The sequence below is a fragment of the Rhinolophus sinicus genome, chromosome 6 (genome assembly GCF_057876585.1).
Source record: "Rhinolophus sinicus isolate RSI-liver-muscle chromosome 6, RSI-T2T, whole genome shotgun sequence".
NCBI classification, from domain to species: domain Eukaryota; kingdom Metazoa; phylum Chordata; class Mammalia; order Chiroptera; family Rhinolophidae; genus Rhinolophus; species Rhinolophus sinicus.
The window spans coordinates 39,273,632-39,289,994 of NC_142506.1; the positions used below are offsets into that span (position 1 = coordinate 39,273,632).

The following is a 16,363-nucleotide window of genomic DNA, read 5'->3' on the forward strand; positions in this document are numbered from 1 at the left end:
TGTGTTTATAGTAGCTCTTGTCATACTTGCCAAACACTGGACATAACCCAAATGCACTTCAATAAATGAATAGAAAAACAAACTCTGCTACCTTTGTATAATGGAATACTAATCAGCAATAGAAAATAATGAGCTGCTTATACATACAACTTGGATGAAACTTAAAGGATTTGTGCTGAATAAAAGAATCGGGCCGGCCCCGTGGCTCAGGCAGTTAGAGCTCCATGCTCCTAACTCCGAAGGCTGCTGGTTCGATTCCCACATGGGCCAGTGGGCTCTCAACCACAAGGTTGCCAGTTCAATTCCTCAAGTCCCACAAGGGTTCGTGGGCAGCGCCCCCTGCAACTAAAATTGAACATGGCACCTGCCGCTGAGCTCCTGGATGGCTCAGTTGGTTGGAGCGCGTCCTCTCAACCACGAGGTTGCCGGTTCGACTCCCGCAAGGGATGGTGGGCTGCGCCCCCTGCAACTAGCAATGACAACTGGACCTGGAGCCGAGCTGCACCCTCCACAACTAAGACTGAAAGGACAACTTGAAGCTGAACGACACCCTCCACAACTAAGATTGAAAGGACAAAAACTTGACTTGGAAAAAAGTCCTGGAAGTACACACTATTCCCCAATAAAGTCCTGTTCCCCTTCCCCAGTTAAAAAAAAAAAAAAAAAAATCTATTGTCACATTATTGTTACGTTATTGAAAAAACAAAGCTATAGAAATGAAAGCTAGATCAGTGATTGCCAGCAATTATGGGTGGGAATTGAGGTGGGTGTAGAAGGATAGCATAGGGGAGTTTTTTTGGAATAATAGAGCTGTTCCGTATCCTGATTGTGATAGTAGTTGCATGAATCTTTACATGAATGATAAAATTCATATAACTCTATACCAAAAGGAAAAGAATCAATTTCACTGTTCGATAATTTAAAAATAAAATATAACTCTCTGCATGGTGTCAGATGGGTACTAAACTTATCATGGTGATCACTTCATAATGTATATAAATGTCTAATCTCTATGTTGTACACTTGAAACTAATATAATATTGCATATCAACTATAATTGAAAAATACATTTAAAAAATTAATAACAAAATAGTATTATAGGATTATTTTGGAGGAAGGAAGCATAAATAAGTCAATAAGGAAGCATGGAGATGAGGGGAGTAAAGTTATAGTTACCTAAATTATGTCATGGGAAATGACATGAATGCTGTCATTGCGAATAGATAAACAAGATGACTGAGGCCCCATATTGGCTTCATAGTCTTGAGTTATCCAGATTTTCTCTCTATAAAATGTAATGAGTAATTGCTAAAGAGCTACTTAGGTTATTGCATTATTGATATAACCAAAATTGGACCCAATTGTATTAAAAAAACCATCTACATGTAATAGCTAGATGATATAAATATGTTTTCTAAGTGTAAGTACTCAGAAGGCAGGGGTTTCTGCATTTTATGTATTTTTTTTACAATCGTGAACATAGGTATCTTTTTTGAAGCATCTATATATGCTGTGTGTGTGTGTGTATATATATATATGTATATGTATATGTATATATATATATATATATGAAACCTCTTTGGATATAATGGAAAGATCTGGTTTTAGTTATAAAGAACTTAATAGATGCCCCTGTAAACATTTTCACTGAGTAGACTGAAACCATGTTTTGCAATACTTTTGGATATCATAGTCAACAAGAAGAATGCTAAATTAATGACACATTCACTATTTGGAGAATTACTAGGTGTATAGTAATTTTTAAAACTGTCTACTTACTATAAATACAGTTTCAAATGTTCATAACAACTTTAATATAAATCCAGAGTATTCTTCTCTAAGATTATAAGAATTGAATTGAAATAGAACACATTATTTAACCAATGATTATATGGCAAGTAAAATAGAGTGATGAATTCTCACTTTAACGTTGATTTTTTGAGGTATATTACAATTTGTTTTATGATAGACGCATCATTCAGAATATTGCATATGTGTATGAAAAGCATATGGTGTAAGATAATCTTTTTTCATTTTACCCGATTGCACCCAGAGATTATTATAGGGCAATAAGATAAAACAAGAATGACTTCTTGGACTCAAATCTATAACCTTTAAATTTATTTGTAGATTCTCATTAGAAACTTACTTTGTAACCCTGAGTGTAAGCATTTGATATGTCACCACGATCATTGCTCTGAACTGTTTACATCGGCAGGAATAAATGACATGAATAGTCTGACTATTGAGATGTGAAATCAGAGTGAATACTTCTCAAGGTTTTTTCAGCAAAATTAAATGTTGCTAATTTAAAATGGGTCAGAGTAATACTTCTCTGTATTTTGCTAATTCCATAATTTAAATTTAGATTGTTTGATACACATTTTTTACAATCGGTTCATTTCTGGGTCATTAGACCTCTGTCATCAAATTACATTTAGTAAGCTTCTGCATGCTCATAGATCCAGAATGACTGCTATACAATAGAGCTTAAGAAAATAGCATATACTCTTTTAAAAAATTGCTTCTTCAGCTAAAGGTTTATGTGTCTAATGAACAGAACTATAGCATTTCTTCATTACTCCCATCCATTTGACTCACTTCTTTCTGCCATTTCTAATTTTAAAAACCTATATAGAATTGTAAACATACTTTTGAATCATTAGCAGACATATATTACAAGAAATGTATTACACATTGAATTTTGATGGTATATTTTAGTTTAGATCAACTACTTTCAAATTTATTTCAGTGTGAGGAAGACATGGAAATTAAGGTAGAAGTTATGTTAATTACATAAGGGATATAAAGGGGTAAGTTTTGGAAAGAAACTGATCACTAAAAGGAAAGGGAGTAAGATGAAAACAGTAAGGCTGCATAACAAAATATAAAGTAGCTGAAGAGATTTTGTGGTCAAATGTTAACTCCCACTCAGAATGGCATATTATACTATTTGAGACTCATTTGTCCCAATTCTTATTTAAGAGTGTGTTTAACAAAAAGATATGTTATTCTGGTCAATGCTTTTGTTGTTAAATCTATTTTCTCCACAGGCAGTGTAATAGCTCTTTTATTACTCAATGGAATCTGGAGATGGTACACAAAAAAGGAAATTTGATGACACTAACTCAGTTTTATTCATTTTTGACTGAAATATGGTAAAAAAGGTTGAAACTAATATCTAAATGTAGCTTAGCTATCCTATATCTTTTATCTAGCCATGTTTGTTCTGCCTTCTGTTAAGAGCAAACAAAAGTTAAATACATATTTTATCTAAATAATTCAGTGACTAAAAGTTAATTATTTACAGATCCTTCTTTAGTTTCTTACTTGAAGAAAACTTGAGGATATTTCTCAAATTGATTATTTGAATACTTAATATATCCATAATAAAATCAATTTAGAATGAGCTTTTATTCTTCAATTACGAAAACAAAGTTAACTTTACCTATTAATGGGATCTTATATATGCTCATTTATTTACACATTTGTTTCCAAATGCTTCTAAAAGTTTTACTCTCTGTACTTTCAACATCTTATTCTCTAAAATAAGTTTTATCTTTTTTTGGTATTCACTGCACAGCATTTCAAATATGTCTGTCAAATCTTATTTCTGAAAAAGTAACAGAGGAGAAAAAATTGACATTAGGGTGACAAGTTTATGGTTTCCATAACTGGAAACTACTTTGCAACATCATGTCCCAATTTTACTCCTTTTAAACATTCTTTGACATTGCAGATAAGTGTTAAACTTGAATTATATATAAGCATAGCTCATTGTCTGAAATTATTTCTTTCTAGGTAAACAGGATTATAAAAAAACGAAACCTATTTTACGAGCAACCAAATTAAAAGCAGAAGCAAAGAAAACAGCAATAGGCATAAAGGTACCTATATTTGATAACTTTAAATTTTGATATATGCATGCCATTTTATTTTCTAAAACTGGATTACATAAATGTTGAATTCTAAATGTTTTATGACATTTCAAAATCTAGGTTGAATGCCAGAATCGAAGGTTTTTATAAAGAATGTACTTAATGAGAAACATCCTTCCTATCCTGAGATTTTACCAGGTCTTAAAATAAAACGCAATGTCACTGTAAGAACCAAGTTATACTTAAAGTTGCAATTTATTTTTTCTCTAGCTAGTATATATACTTTTCTGTGATTTATGTGGCTTGAATCAAAAATTCTCCTTTTCAATAAATTTCATTTGATGGTTGTTTAAATTTTAGCTGTAATTATATATACTTAGATCATTAATATATATGAATTTACTCTTTGTATTATTATTGTTGTCAGTACTCTCTATGATGAAATTCTAATGATGTCCTCAAGCTTGTTCTTTTAGAAAATCAGTGTTTTAACTGCTTAAAAGGGATAAATGCAACTGAGAATGATGTTAGCCAATATTAATCCAATGTGCTAGTACAATGAAATTCAAGAAAATTACATCTATGTTATTACCCATGTCAATTCTTTGCCAAGAATTTAGAGTCAAATTAAACTATAAATAGAAAAATTAATTTGGTGGTTCTACTGTCAAATGTATAAAATTAAAGTGACTAGTACTTATGTTTTATTTAAATATTAAAACGTTTAAAGGAGATTTTGATTTTTATCTGGCAGATGAAAAACCAATTTTTCTAAGTTATAGCTTACAGCAAATGCCAAGGTATTACTCCCAAGCTGTAACAGCTGTTGAACTGCCAGATGATATATTTGGTTGTCTTCCAGAATTTGCTATTATGATCATGAAACACTGCCTTGTTTTTACTCCTGATTGCTGATTTTGATCAAGCATTGACCTGTGATGCAGTATGTTTTCACAACACAATCTCCTCAGTTAGTGCTGTGTATCATTTTTTAATGAAAAAAGGTAAATTGCCTTTTTGTTTAAAAGAGTGATGATTAATCTTTTGAAGTTTTTTTCTAATTTCTATGAAATTTCATTCATCTTTAAAATTATTTCCATGACATGACCTTTCTAAAAGCCGTGCTTAATTTCTTTTTGTTTTTCAGTGATATGACTATTGTCTCTTGTAATGAGAGCATTGTTCGTCCTTTTCCACCAAGGCAATGTGACCCATACTTTTATCTTTCACAAAGCGGTGTTTTGTTTTAGATTTTTTTTTTAAAGAAAAATACTGGGTAGCAAGCTCCACTTGTGGCACAATATAATGAACAGCTATAAATTAGAATTTGAGAAATAGTGCAGCCATTTAGCTACAAATATATACCATTTTCTTATACACATCCTCTTTTTTATTTGCTTTTATAATTTTTGTTATTGTTTTAATAAGAGGAAATAACTATGTTCCCAGTGCAAGCTAAGTCCACCTTATAGTGCAGTTATCTGTCTTAAAAAAAAAAAAAAAAGGTAGAATTTATTCTTTTATGAGAAAACATTTTTATCTTAGATTTCATTTACAGTGTAAAGTATGTACAAAAGAGTTTCTGACTGACATCCTAACATAACTCCTTTTTAGTAAGTTAGCTATCATGTTGATTTGTAAACTTATGGGGGAAAAAGCCTTAACATTGTTTATTTTGCTCGAAAATTTGTATGAAGAGCCCATTAAAATGATATGAAAGTTTTTAGCATCAGAACCATGGAGGTGTTTTTCATTTCAAAACTGGCGTACTAATTAGTTTGCCTTGTCAAATTTTGATTGCATTGTCATTTTGGCATAAGATTTTAAATAACAAAGTTTCTTTTAGCAATTGCCATTTAATGCTATTTAATTTCCCCAGTGAGTGATTTTATCCATATTGATAATGTCAGAGAAGCACATCTAGGGACTAACGAACATCAAACATGTTTCACTCTTGTCTAGTTGGTACAGAAAGACCATAATATTATATTTTATCACTTTACTACTTATTCTTTAGAATGAATCATAGTTATGCTCTTAAAATAATTTAAATCTACAAAACTATGAGCAACATCATGGAGTAGAAAAATTACAGCAATGACAACACTGTAACAAAATAAAGAGGCCTAGGATCAAATCCCTCTTGCATCTTTTTCTTACCATGATCTACCTGAGTCCACGCTGGCACATGATCTACCTGAGTCCACGCTGGCACATTTGTAAAATGGAGAGTATGCTAGTTACCTCACAGTGTTGTCAGGGGAGTTAAGTAATACAGTGAAAACACTTAACATTGAACCTAGCACACAGAAATCATTTATGAATTGTTAGCTGATTGAAAAAACATTTCTTTGAATTCATTATTACTGGTTTGTATAAATAAGACTTTCCTTGGATGTTTGTCATTAGGCTCAAGATCCCCTACTTCAACTAAGCCTGTGTTATGTCACTGTATTTTATATATTACAAAATGTTCTGTTTTGTTCTGGGGATAGTATTATGGGTATTACTGTTGTAAAATTTCCAAAGTTTTACATAATTTTAATATCATAAATCATAGACCGGAGATACAAAGAATTGTATAATAGGGTCTTTAACCTCCAAGGCTTCTAGCACTTCTTTCTAAATGTTTTTTTAGAAATAGAAAATGTTTTGAGGAAATAGTAATGATGTAGAATAAGATGTGAATATAACTGTCAAAATCTGGAATTAATTTCTATTGAGAAGCTATTTTTATTTCCTGTTTCTTACCAATGTAAACAAAATGTCATAATTTATAATCAAGTAATGAGTGCCACCTGAAACATACCTGCACAACTAATATTTGCTATTTGGTTGCTGTTCAATTAGATTATTTTTCAAGAATTACAAGAACACTAAAAATGTTTTTAGGATGAAAATACCCATGTTTCTCAGTATTTAGAAGGGAAAGGATAATCTGCATTTGTTAATTAGTTAATTAGTTTATTTAAAACGTTTAGCTAAAAGGTATAATCATAATAGAACAATAAGGATCAAAAACTTAATTTCTCTGTTACATAAATTAGATAATTCAAGTGTCAGCTACATCCTGCTAACAACCACATAGGATGAGCCAGCAGGAAACATTATTTTTGTTCTTTTTTGTTATTTCTGATCTAAAACTAAAAATGATCAGGGAGCAGAAGTCATAAATGCTTACAGTTATGGTTTGTGTCACCAGCATCCTGAAAGTAGTGTTTTCAAATTTCATCGTTGTTGTAACCTTCCAAACATGCAGTTCATACAATGCTTATCTTTTCAATAGAATAAGGACATTTTGAAAAAAATGATTTGCTATACCTCCCCATCCAGTATTTTTTAAGCCTCCACACCATATATTGAATAGACTTAATTGAATTAATGGATCCTTTGAAGTTGTATTCTGTGAATATTCTCTGCTTCCTACACTTAATGCCCTTTTTCAAGCATCTGTATATTCTGAAACTCTACGGTGAAGATGATAGAGTTCTTTGAAAGGATAAGAAGGTTGAAAAGCACCAGTTAGAGATTATTATCAATGAGATGAGAATCATAATCTCCAATCAGGAGTAAAAACTTTATTGTTGAGTTAAGCTTGTGTGAATGGTGACTGCTGTTGAACAGTTTTGTTGTCCACTACAGAACAGATGGATTTTGCAGTTGTGTGTCACTTGTTTATTACATCCTCTTAAAATTGGTAGCTGTGTAACCAGATGGGTCTGGGAGCACAGCTGTGGAAATAAGAAAATAAATGAAACCTGTCTGATACTACCATGCCCTCTTCGGATGCCAAAGTGTTCCAACTGCAACAAAGAAAAATTCACTTTCATTTGACGCTATATTGATATATTAGGTTGAAAAAAATCAAATCTTACAAAAATAGTTGACACTTTGAGTCTTTCAACTCTATGGTTTTATTAATATGTATTTTCATAGTTTGGAAATCTAAATAAATGTAATTATGAAGCTAATCTGTATAATGTATCCGTTTGTAATTTCAGCATTCAGGTGAAAATTTCATGTTGATTATAAACCATATTCATTCTAATGTTTTTAAAGTTTATTGGCATATGTGGAATTATTGATTTTACATTCTTATGAAATGTAAAATGCACTCATGTAAATGCAAATAAATTGCTTCCTAATAAAATAATTCCAAGAAGGGGTGTGATACACTAGTGAAAGTTAGAAGGGAATATTAGGCCGTTTAGGATGCTGAACTGGCACTATTTGCTCTTTTTTCTATTTAGCCAAATGATATATTAATATGAAGGAAGTTCCTTAATGGTGTGTATATATATTTTAAAAGTTTATAGACTTTTTTAGAGATAATACAAATTTTATCATTGTAAATGTAGTAAATTTTTGTCTATTATTTCAGCACAATTAATTAATAATTCACATTAAATCACCAAAGAAAATACCAAGGACCATCCTTCACAGTTGTGATAAATTACACTGTATCATGCATGCTTATGAGCTCAGAGTACTCAGTTTTGTTTCACCACGTTATAAACTATAAAATTTAGAATTTAAAAAGTATTTTCAACAAAATAATATTTAATAAAGATATTTACAGAGATATAATCTAGAAACTGGTTATAATTGTTTCTTCCCATTAGAAAAGAAATGATAACTTTAAAAACGTCTATGTTCAAATGCTATAATAATGAATTTATTGAAACAAAAAATAAAGTCAAACATAACCAAATGGAGAACAGATAAACTTTGTAGTCCCAGACCACATTGCTTGCCCCCAGCCTTTTGATATCCAAACTATAAAAGTATATTAAAAGTATGAATATTAATTTTACTATTAGGAAACACAAATAAATGAAATAAAAATAATAGAAATGACTCACCCACTGATGTACTTGACATTGCCATGGATATTGTCAAGTATGAAATAAGTTTCCTAATAGCAAAGAGTATTTAAAAGAATGTAATTATTAGGTTCAAATTATTCATTGTGGACTGTGGAATTATATGCTTATTTTATCTGATGAAACTGATAATCTTAACCAGTTTCATTTCATCAATTTCAAGTTTTTTTTTTTTTTTCCTCAGGAAGTTGGCCTTGTACTTGCAGCTATATTGGCCCTCCTACTGGCTTTCTATGCTTTCTTTTATCTCAGATTGACCACAGATGTTGACCCTGATCTGGAACCAGATGAAGATTAGCTGAGCAGCAATCAATTCATGATAAGGAAATAATTTTATAAAAGCACCTCCTGGGACCAATACTTTCTGAAGTACTAAAACTACAACATCTTGAATTCTTTCTGCTGGTACTTTCAGTCTGCAGGAATGTCTTTTTAAATAGTTGCATAGCATATCAAGAAAACAACCTTACCTAGCAATGTAGTATAATGTATGCTACTAGATACTTTTATAAATCTATCTATTTTGACAGGCAACCTATTCCTGGTGCATTTACATAAAACGGAAAACAGATCCTAAATTCTTCGGCTGGTTTAGCTAATTTATGTGTGTAACTTCATCACGTACAGATTACTAAGTCTATTTTTGTTCCACATATATCAGTAGTAAAAGTATATATCCTTATTTCCAGAAACATACTCAAATCACACTGAGAGCCTAAGAAAGAAGAAAAAGTCATGGGAAATTTTTCATTTTACAAGGAAGTCCTGCTTTCTTTCCAGATGTATTTTCTATCATTAGAGAGAATATCTGCACATACATGTACAGTAATCTTTTTCCTTCTTTGCCAACTGTTCAGTGCACATGTGCTCCATCAGAAATGGCACCTGGGTGACAGAAGCTCAAAGTCACATATGTCTCTAAAATAGAGTTCCTTTCCTCTTGGGCTGCTGAAACTGGTGTAAATAGAAAGTTCAGTTGATCTTGATTTTAATTAACTTATTGTATTAATATAAACTTGGAATCTATTTTAATTATAGTATTCTGGCTGCTTACAGTATCAGTTTGCTGCTCCTTTTTGGGAGATACGTATCAACCTGTCATTTAATTGTGCAGTCTTTTTCATACAAGAGTAATAGCAAAAGGCCTACCTGCTTAGTAATTTTCATGGGTTGTCTCCTAAAGCTGAACAATACAAAGTTGTTTTGCAAAATTACACTTTGTCTCTTTAGAGATAATCTGTTAGAACTCTTCATGAAAAATAAATAATAGAAGAAAATATATATTTCATATTACTTGCATATGCAGTTTTCTGTTTACATATTTTTTTCAAGATGTTTTGAATTTGTTGCAACATAATGATAAATATATTCAATATTTTTACTGATAATGGAATTTTTTTATATTTTTAGAGCACATGAATACATAAAGTTTAGAAAATGGGAAAATATGTGTCCACAACAGAGTTGTTAGCTGCTACCTTAGATAGAGATTTATAAAAAGTGAATAGTTTGAAACATGTGCACAGTGTTCCATAGTATATACATTGTATTTATGAAGAATACATAAAATGTTAAGATTGTTTTCATACTTGCCAAGAGAAAAAAGCTTTGATAAATACCCTGGATATTCTCTGAGACTTTTGCAAATAGTTGAATGTGACTGTGTAGTATTATATTCTGCAAAATTTTTTCAAGTAGCATATTTTATCTCATCAGTGTGGAAACAGCCAAAAGTTCCAATATTCTCACAAATCATTTATGTCAAACATTTGAGGGCAAAATTTAGACTATTATTTACTGGATTTTTCTCCTTGAAATCACAGACTCAAGAGACAAACTAACAGTTCTTACACACTCATGACAGCAGACCAATCCAAGTGTCATTTTAAAGAAAGGTTACAGCATTTAATGCCATGTGGTATATCTGTTTGTAAAGTGGGTAGCAAGGGAATATCCAAGCTGGCATTTTGGATGTGATAGGCCTTTTATTTTCCTGAGTGATGTGCCACATGTCAAGAAATGCTGTTTTCCCCAGTCGTACGGCAGAATTTACAGTATTTAAAATAGGTGAATATACTCTTGGAAATGTTTAAATATTCATTAACCTGAAAATAACTTTACTATCTTCTTCTATTCTTAAGGTATTTTTTTGGGGGGAAAAAGTGTTGTTGTTGTTGTTGTTGTTTTTTAATTATGATATAGTTAATATACAAGATTATATTAGTTTCAGGTATACAACAGTTAGTCAACAAAAACTGTTACTTCTGATAGTAATAAATATTAGTCTAAACATAGTAAATTATAGGCAAGTTTCATCACCTAGTTTTATCAATACCCTTAGTCTATGGCTAGTCCATTTCTATGTCTGATTGACTTCTGATGGCTCCACGCAACCGTAAATCCCAAAAGCTAAACTCTGATTTTAATAAATAGCAGGTAAAGTAAGACAATGTATGTTTATATAACACATTTTTCATGAAGTGCACATTTTTCATGCTCACAATAACTGGGAAGCAGCCAATCCTCTGCAGAGCAATCCCAGATTGAGTCTAGTTTCAATCTTTGAAGACAGAGAGGTGATATCCAGCCTGCAGTTTCAGGGGACCACACTTTTGAATAGTAAGTGGTGTTTGGCATAAATCTGACACTGACACCAGACACAAATACTAAGCATGGGTTTTTCCCCCTCCAATAATTGCTTTGAGTAATTCAGAAGACAAAAACGAAAAATTATAATGACTTTTCAGAATGTTAGAATCTATTGCATAACATATTTTGCAGAATAAATCTCAACTAATTCTGCAGATTTAACATATAGCCTATGTGAATGAAGCTTGAAGGGTTGCTGGTTCTTACTTTGCAGGCAAAATAAAAATATATAAAATTCATTTGTAAGGAGATGTTATAAAAATATAACCTCATTTAGAATTTCTTTCAGACAAAATAAACAAAAAGTCTATCTTAGTACCAGCATAGGATTTGTTATTGTTTTAAGGTGGCAAAACACAAGATTTTCTGTCTTTTAAATTTTTCATAAAGATGGAAGGAATACTCCCACCCTAGCCAATGCTTGCAAGATACTGAGAATATGTTATTTATTTCTGTAATTCCAATAATATAATGATCTGCACATATATAATAAATTCATGTTAAAATTTAAGTTAATATTTTTAGTCCTCTCAGGCTTTTGCACAGCTTTTACATGTAGTAGATTATCAAAATTATTTGCATTTAATAAATAAAACTTAAACATCACAATATTCATCAACTCAACATTGAGCATTTATGGTCATTGGTTGTATTGGGACATATATATGTTTCATCCTGGTTTTCTTTAAGATCAAGACAACTGGCATTACATTTACTGTAATGATCCATTGCTCTTTTCTAGAAAACGAAATATGCTATTTTTATCTTAGTATTGTTAAAAATCATACGCAATGTTTATAACAGTATACATCTTCATTCCCAATTTTAAAAACTAAATTTTAATTATAATGTTTGTATGTAAATACTAAAGCACTGTATTTTCCAAATTCTAAAATTTATAGTCAATGATAATTCAATAGAGCAAATTATGCTTGACATGCTTCAGAAATAAGCTTCCATAAATTAAACTGAAATTTTAGATTTTGGTGTATTTCATCCATAACAAGGTTGCTGAGCCAGAGACTATCTAAAATAAGATTTTTTTTTCCTCTTTACCAACAATTAGGTTTCTTTACACTTACCTAAGGCTTCTCTGGGGAAATTCCTACAGCTTCTCCCTTAGCAGGACTGCCTTCTTTTATGAGAATTGCTCCAGTGTAGCCTGTATAGAATGGTGTTTGCTAGATTTTGTTCCATTGACACTCAGTGCAACCCCCATTAAAAATCTATAGCAGATGAATTCAGTACCTATAGAAACATTGAAACTATTTTGTATGGGCCCTAGCTGTACAGGCACATTAGAGGGAACCTGGAGAGTCACTTAAAGAACTATACCAGTGTGGAAATAGCCATAGTGAGTCAGTAAATTTATTCAAAACAATTGAACTGCTGCTAAACAATTTTTTTTTTTTTTTTTTTTTTTTTTTTATCACCAGCAACAGACATGAGATCCTTATTTCAAGGAAAATAAGATGCTTTAAATGCCAGATTTTTTGATGACAATACCTCCCCCTATTCTTCATTTTAAAAAACAACAACCAAATTGGTGGGGAGGCAGCCAAAATTTGAGGTACCAATGCCTCTCAAACAGATGTCACACCATTATTTTTTAGCTCGTTTGGATGAATAAACATGTTAAACTGTGAAGTATTACATTTTAGATTTTTTTTCATTAAAAAAAAGAGACAATCTGTTTACTGTCCTAATTGAGACAACAATCCTGTGGTTGCCAGTTTTAGCAGTCATGACAATAAACTGTAAATATTTGGACCAACCAAGTAAATGGTGACTATAAAGGCTATAGCATGTGTAAAGTTCTGTTTTCACAGGCACCCATAATAGGATGGCATTTTTTTTTCCTGACTTCTTCAAATACAATTGTTTGTGTAAATCTGAAGTTTCAGGGTAAGCCTAAACAAATTTATTTCAATATCTATTTTCATTCTAGTTTATCATTCTTTTTAGTATTCAATTGTCCATCTGCTTGTAACAAATTGCTTTTGCAGTTGCTCTATTGAATGTAACAAGGTAGGTCTTCATTGGACTGCCTACTCTGTACATCCTAGGATAACACAGAATTCAGAGGGATTTTTTTTTTTGCTTTCATATTTATAAAGTAAATTTAAAAGTCTCTTAAATGTAAGCAATTCATTTTTTAAGAGGGCTTTATAAACAATGGTAAGATATAATTCTTGCAGTAATGGCCATGAGAAGCAGGTCATAATCTTAGCCTTTATTAGGATGCTTTACATAAAATAACACTGTGGGAGAAGTTGGTAAACCAAAGGGATATAATCCAGACATAAAAATTGTTACTCGAGTTTTCAGACATTTGTAATCCAGATAGGGAGGCCCTTCTAGGCATCTTGTTTGTTGCTCTTGCTCCCCTTCTCTTACTCCTCACCGTCTCTCTTATTAATCTGCCTAAATTCTAAATTCTACGTAACCTCTAACATTCCCTTTTTCAGTGTGTTAGGAACCTCACTTTGACTTTTTCATACTTAATTATGTACTTACTATAATAACTGCCTCTCTCTTTTACTTATTAATAGAATCATCATTGATCCTCACCTATTTTTTTCCACTGTCTCTTTTTACCTGCTTTCTTTTTTAACCGATCACTAACCACATGCATTACGCAAAACTACAGAGACTAGTATAATGAACCTCAGTTTACCCATCACCTAGTTTCAACAATTACTAATATATTGCCACTCATGTATTTTCCCTATTTTTTGTAACCTGAGCTATTTTAAAGCAAACTTCAGATATGGTAACATTTTACATATAAATATCACAGCATACATCTCTGACAAGAACTTTGGTGTTTTGTTTATTTGTTGGGTTTTTTTCCCTTGCCTTACTAAGAAGCTATTATTACAGGTAATAGAATTAAAGTTATTCCTTAATGTAATTTAATACCCAGGCTATATTCAAAAGTCCCTAATTATCTCCAAGATGTCTATCTATAATAGGTTTTGAATAAAGATCTGTACTGTATTTAGTTGTATGTCTCTTGCATTTCTTTTGTTCTATTAACAAACTTATTTTTTATTTCATGCCATTGATTTGTTGAAGAAACTAACTTATTTGTTCTTTTGAATGTCCAGCATTCTAGATTTGGCGTTTTTCATCATGTTATTCATTTTAGTCCTCTACTTTCCCTATTTTCTGTGAACTAGGAATTACATTTTAGGGTAGATTAGATCCAGACAGTTTTGTTGTTATTTGTTTTTAAGGCAAGAATATTTCATAATGTTAATGAGACCCAAAATATCTGGTTGGTATAGTGATACTAAAATTTATCAGTGGGTTCATATGGTAGTACACCGATTCCCTCCAAAATAAGGTTTTACATCAACATTTTACATAAATTTTTTAGCATCCATTTATAATTGTTTCCTATGTCTATTATTAGGCATTGCAATACGGCAATTTTCTATCATTCTTTCAGCCCTTATTAAGTGGAATTAGCAAAAAAATTAGTAAACTATTTGGTTACCTGAAAATACAGCTCATGCAGGAAAGGAATCTTTGCCCTCATCAAATTTCAGAGTAGTGGGTGAGCCTTCTTTCATGGTGACCAATGAAGATTTGCCATTGGTTTCCTGTTGTTGCTTTTACTATCATTATAAAGCTATAGATTTTACATATGTGATGTGTGTTTCAACATTGTAATCATCATCCTTTTCAGTACTGAAGTGAGAATTTCATAATCCTGCCTAATATTAGAAGTATTCTCATTAAAATCATGCAAGTTTTATGCTTTTACAGTATTTTACATTTTTCCAAAGTGATAGCCAGTGCAATCAGATTTTTTAAACAACATGAATAAGTGGTAAGTATGGAAAACATCTAATATTTGCAGATTATATAATTGGAAAATTAAGAAAATACTAAGATTAATATAACATGCTCCTTTAGAAAATAACTATGTAAAAAATCAATAGTTTTATCCATCTGTACAATAATCACAATAATTAGCTAAATATAATATAAAAATATTTTACAATCACAATCAAAATTATAAATTGTCTGAAAAATCATCAGCAAGCTATATAAAGAATCTTTGTTGGAAAAAGGAACTTTGCAGAGTAACATAATAAAACTTTAATAAAAAAGAGACCAGTGTCTCCCAAGATGAGATGATTCAATATTGTACAAATATAAATTTTCTTCTAATCTGGAAACAGAAAAGAGAACCTTAATTCATCAGATATTAAAGTGTATTATAAAGTTATATAAATAATACCACAGTCAAGGAAAAGTGGACAAACCAATAGAAAAAATGCAGTGTCCAGAAATAAATCCAAATATAAACATTTATTTAGTGTATCTTGTAAGTCATGAAGGTGGAAAGATAATTTATTAAATGTATTGAAACAACTGAGTATCCATTTGGAAATTAAAAGATGCCTCTACTACTACTTAAGATTAATTGCTGATGGTATTTGTGGTTTCTATATGAAAATAATGAGACCATAAAAACTATTAGAAGAAATGGCAGACAATTTTAGAAACTGTTAGTAGGGAAATTATTTCTTGGCATTGATTTGTGAGTCAGGAATCATAAAGGAAATACCGTTGGATCGTAATACATGAAATTAAAATCTAACAGGAAGGTCCAATACCTTGTGTTAATTAAGGATGGGAGGAAATGTTTTCTTTCGTATACTGCTTGAAGGAATGGTAATCTCACACACTTTCAGAAAGGCACTTTTGCAGTGTACATTAAAAGTCTTACATTTCACATACACTTTAGAAATGTATTTAGAGATAATGTAATGTATAAAAATGCACAAAGTATGTTATCCACAGCATTGTTTATAACATCAAAAAAAAAAAGTGTAAATGTCCAATGTAGGAGTCTTTTAAAATGAATAGTGTTACATGTATAAAATTTGATGTATTTATTAAAATAATATATGTTTATACTTATTGACATATAGGTAA

At 31.0% G+C, this 16,363-nt stretch overlaps 1 protein-coding gene across 8 annotated transcripts in view; it reads left to right on the forward strand.

The window, feature by feature from the left end:
- Nucleotides 1-14,410, forward strand: part of TRIQK (triple QxxK/R motif containing) — a 102,207-nt gene extending 87,797 nt beyond the window's left edge. For all 8 annotated transcript variants that reach the window (XM_074316288.2, XM_074316290.2, XM_019717493.3 and 5 more), the window contains 2 exons: nucleotides 3,802-3,887; nucleotides 8,946-14,410. In XM_074316288.2, the coding sequence (XP_074172389.1) occupies nucleotides 3,802-3,887; nucleotides 8,946-9,059 (200 nt within the window). In that variant the 3' untranslated portion in view covers nucleotides 9,060-14,410. The remainder of the gene's footprint in view (nucleotides 1-3,801; nucleotides 3,888-8,945) is intronic.
- Nucleotides 14,411-16,363: the final 1,953 nt, after the last annotated feature.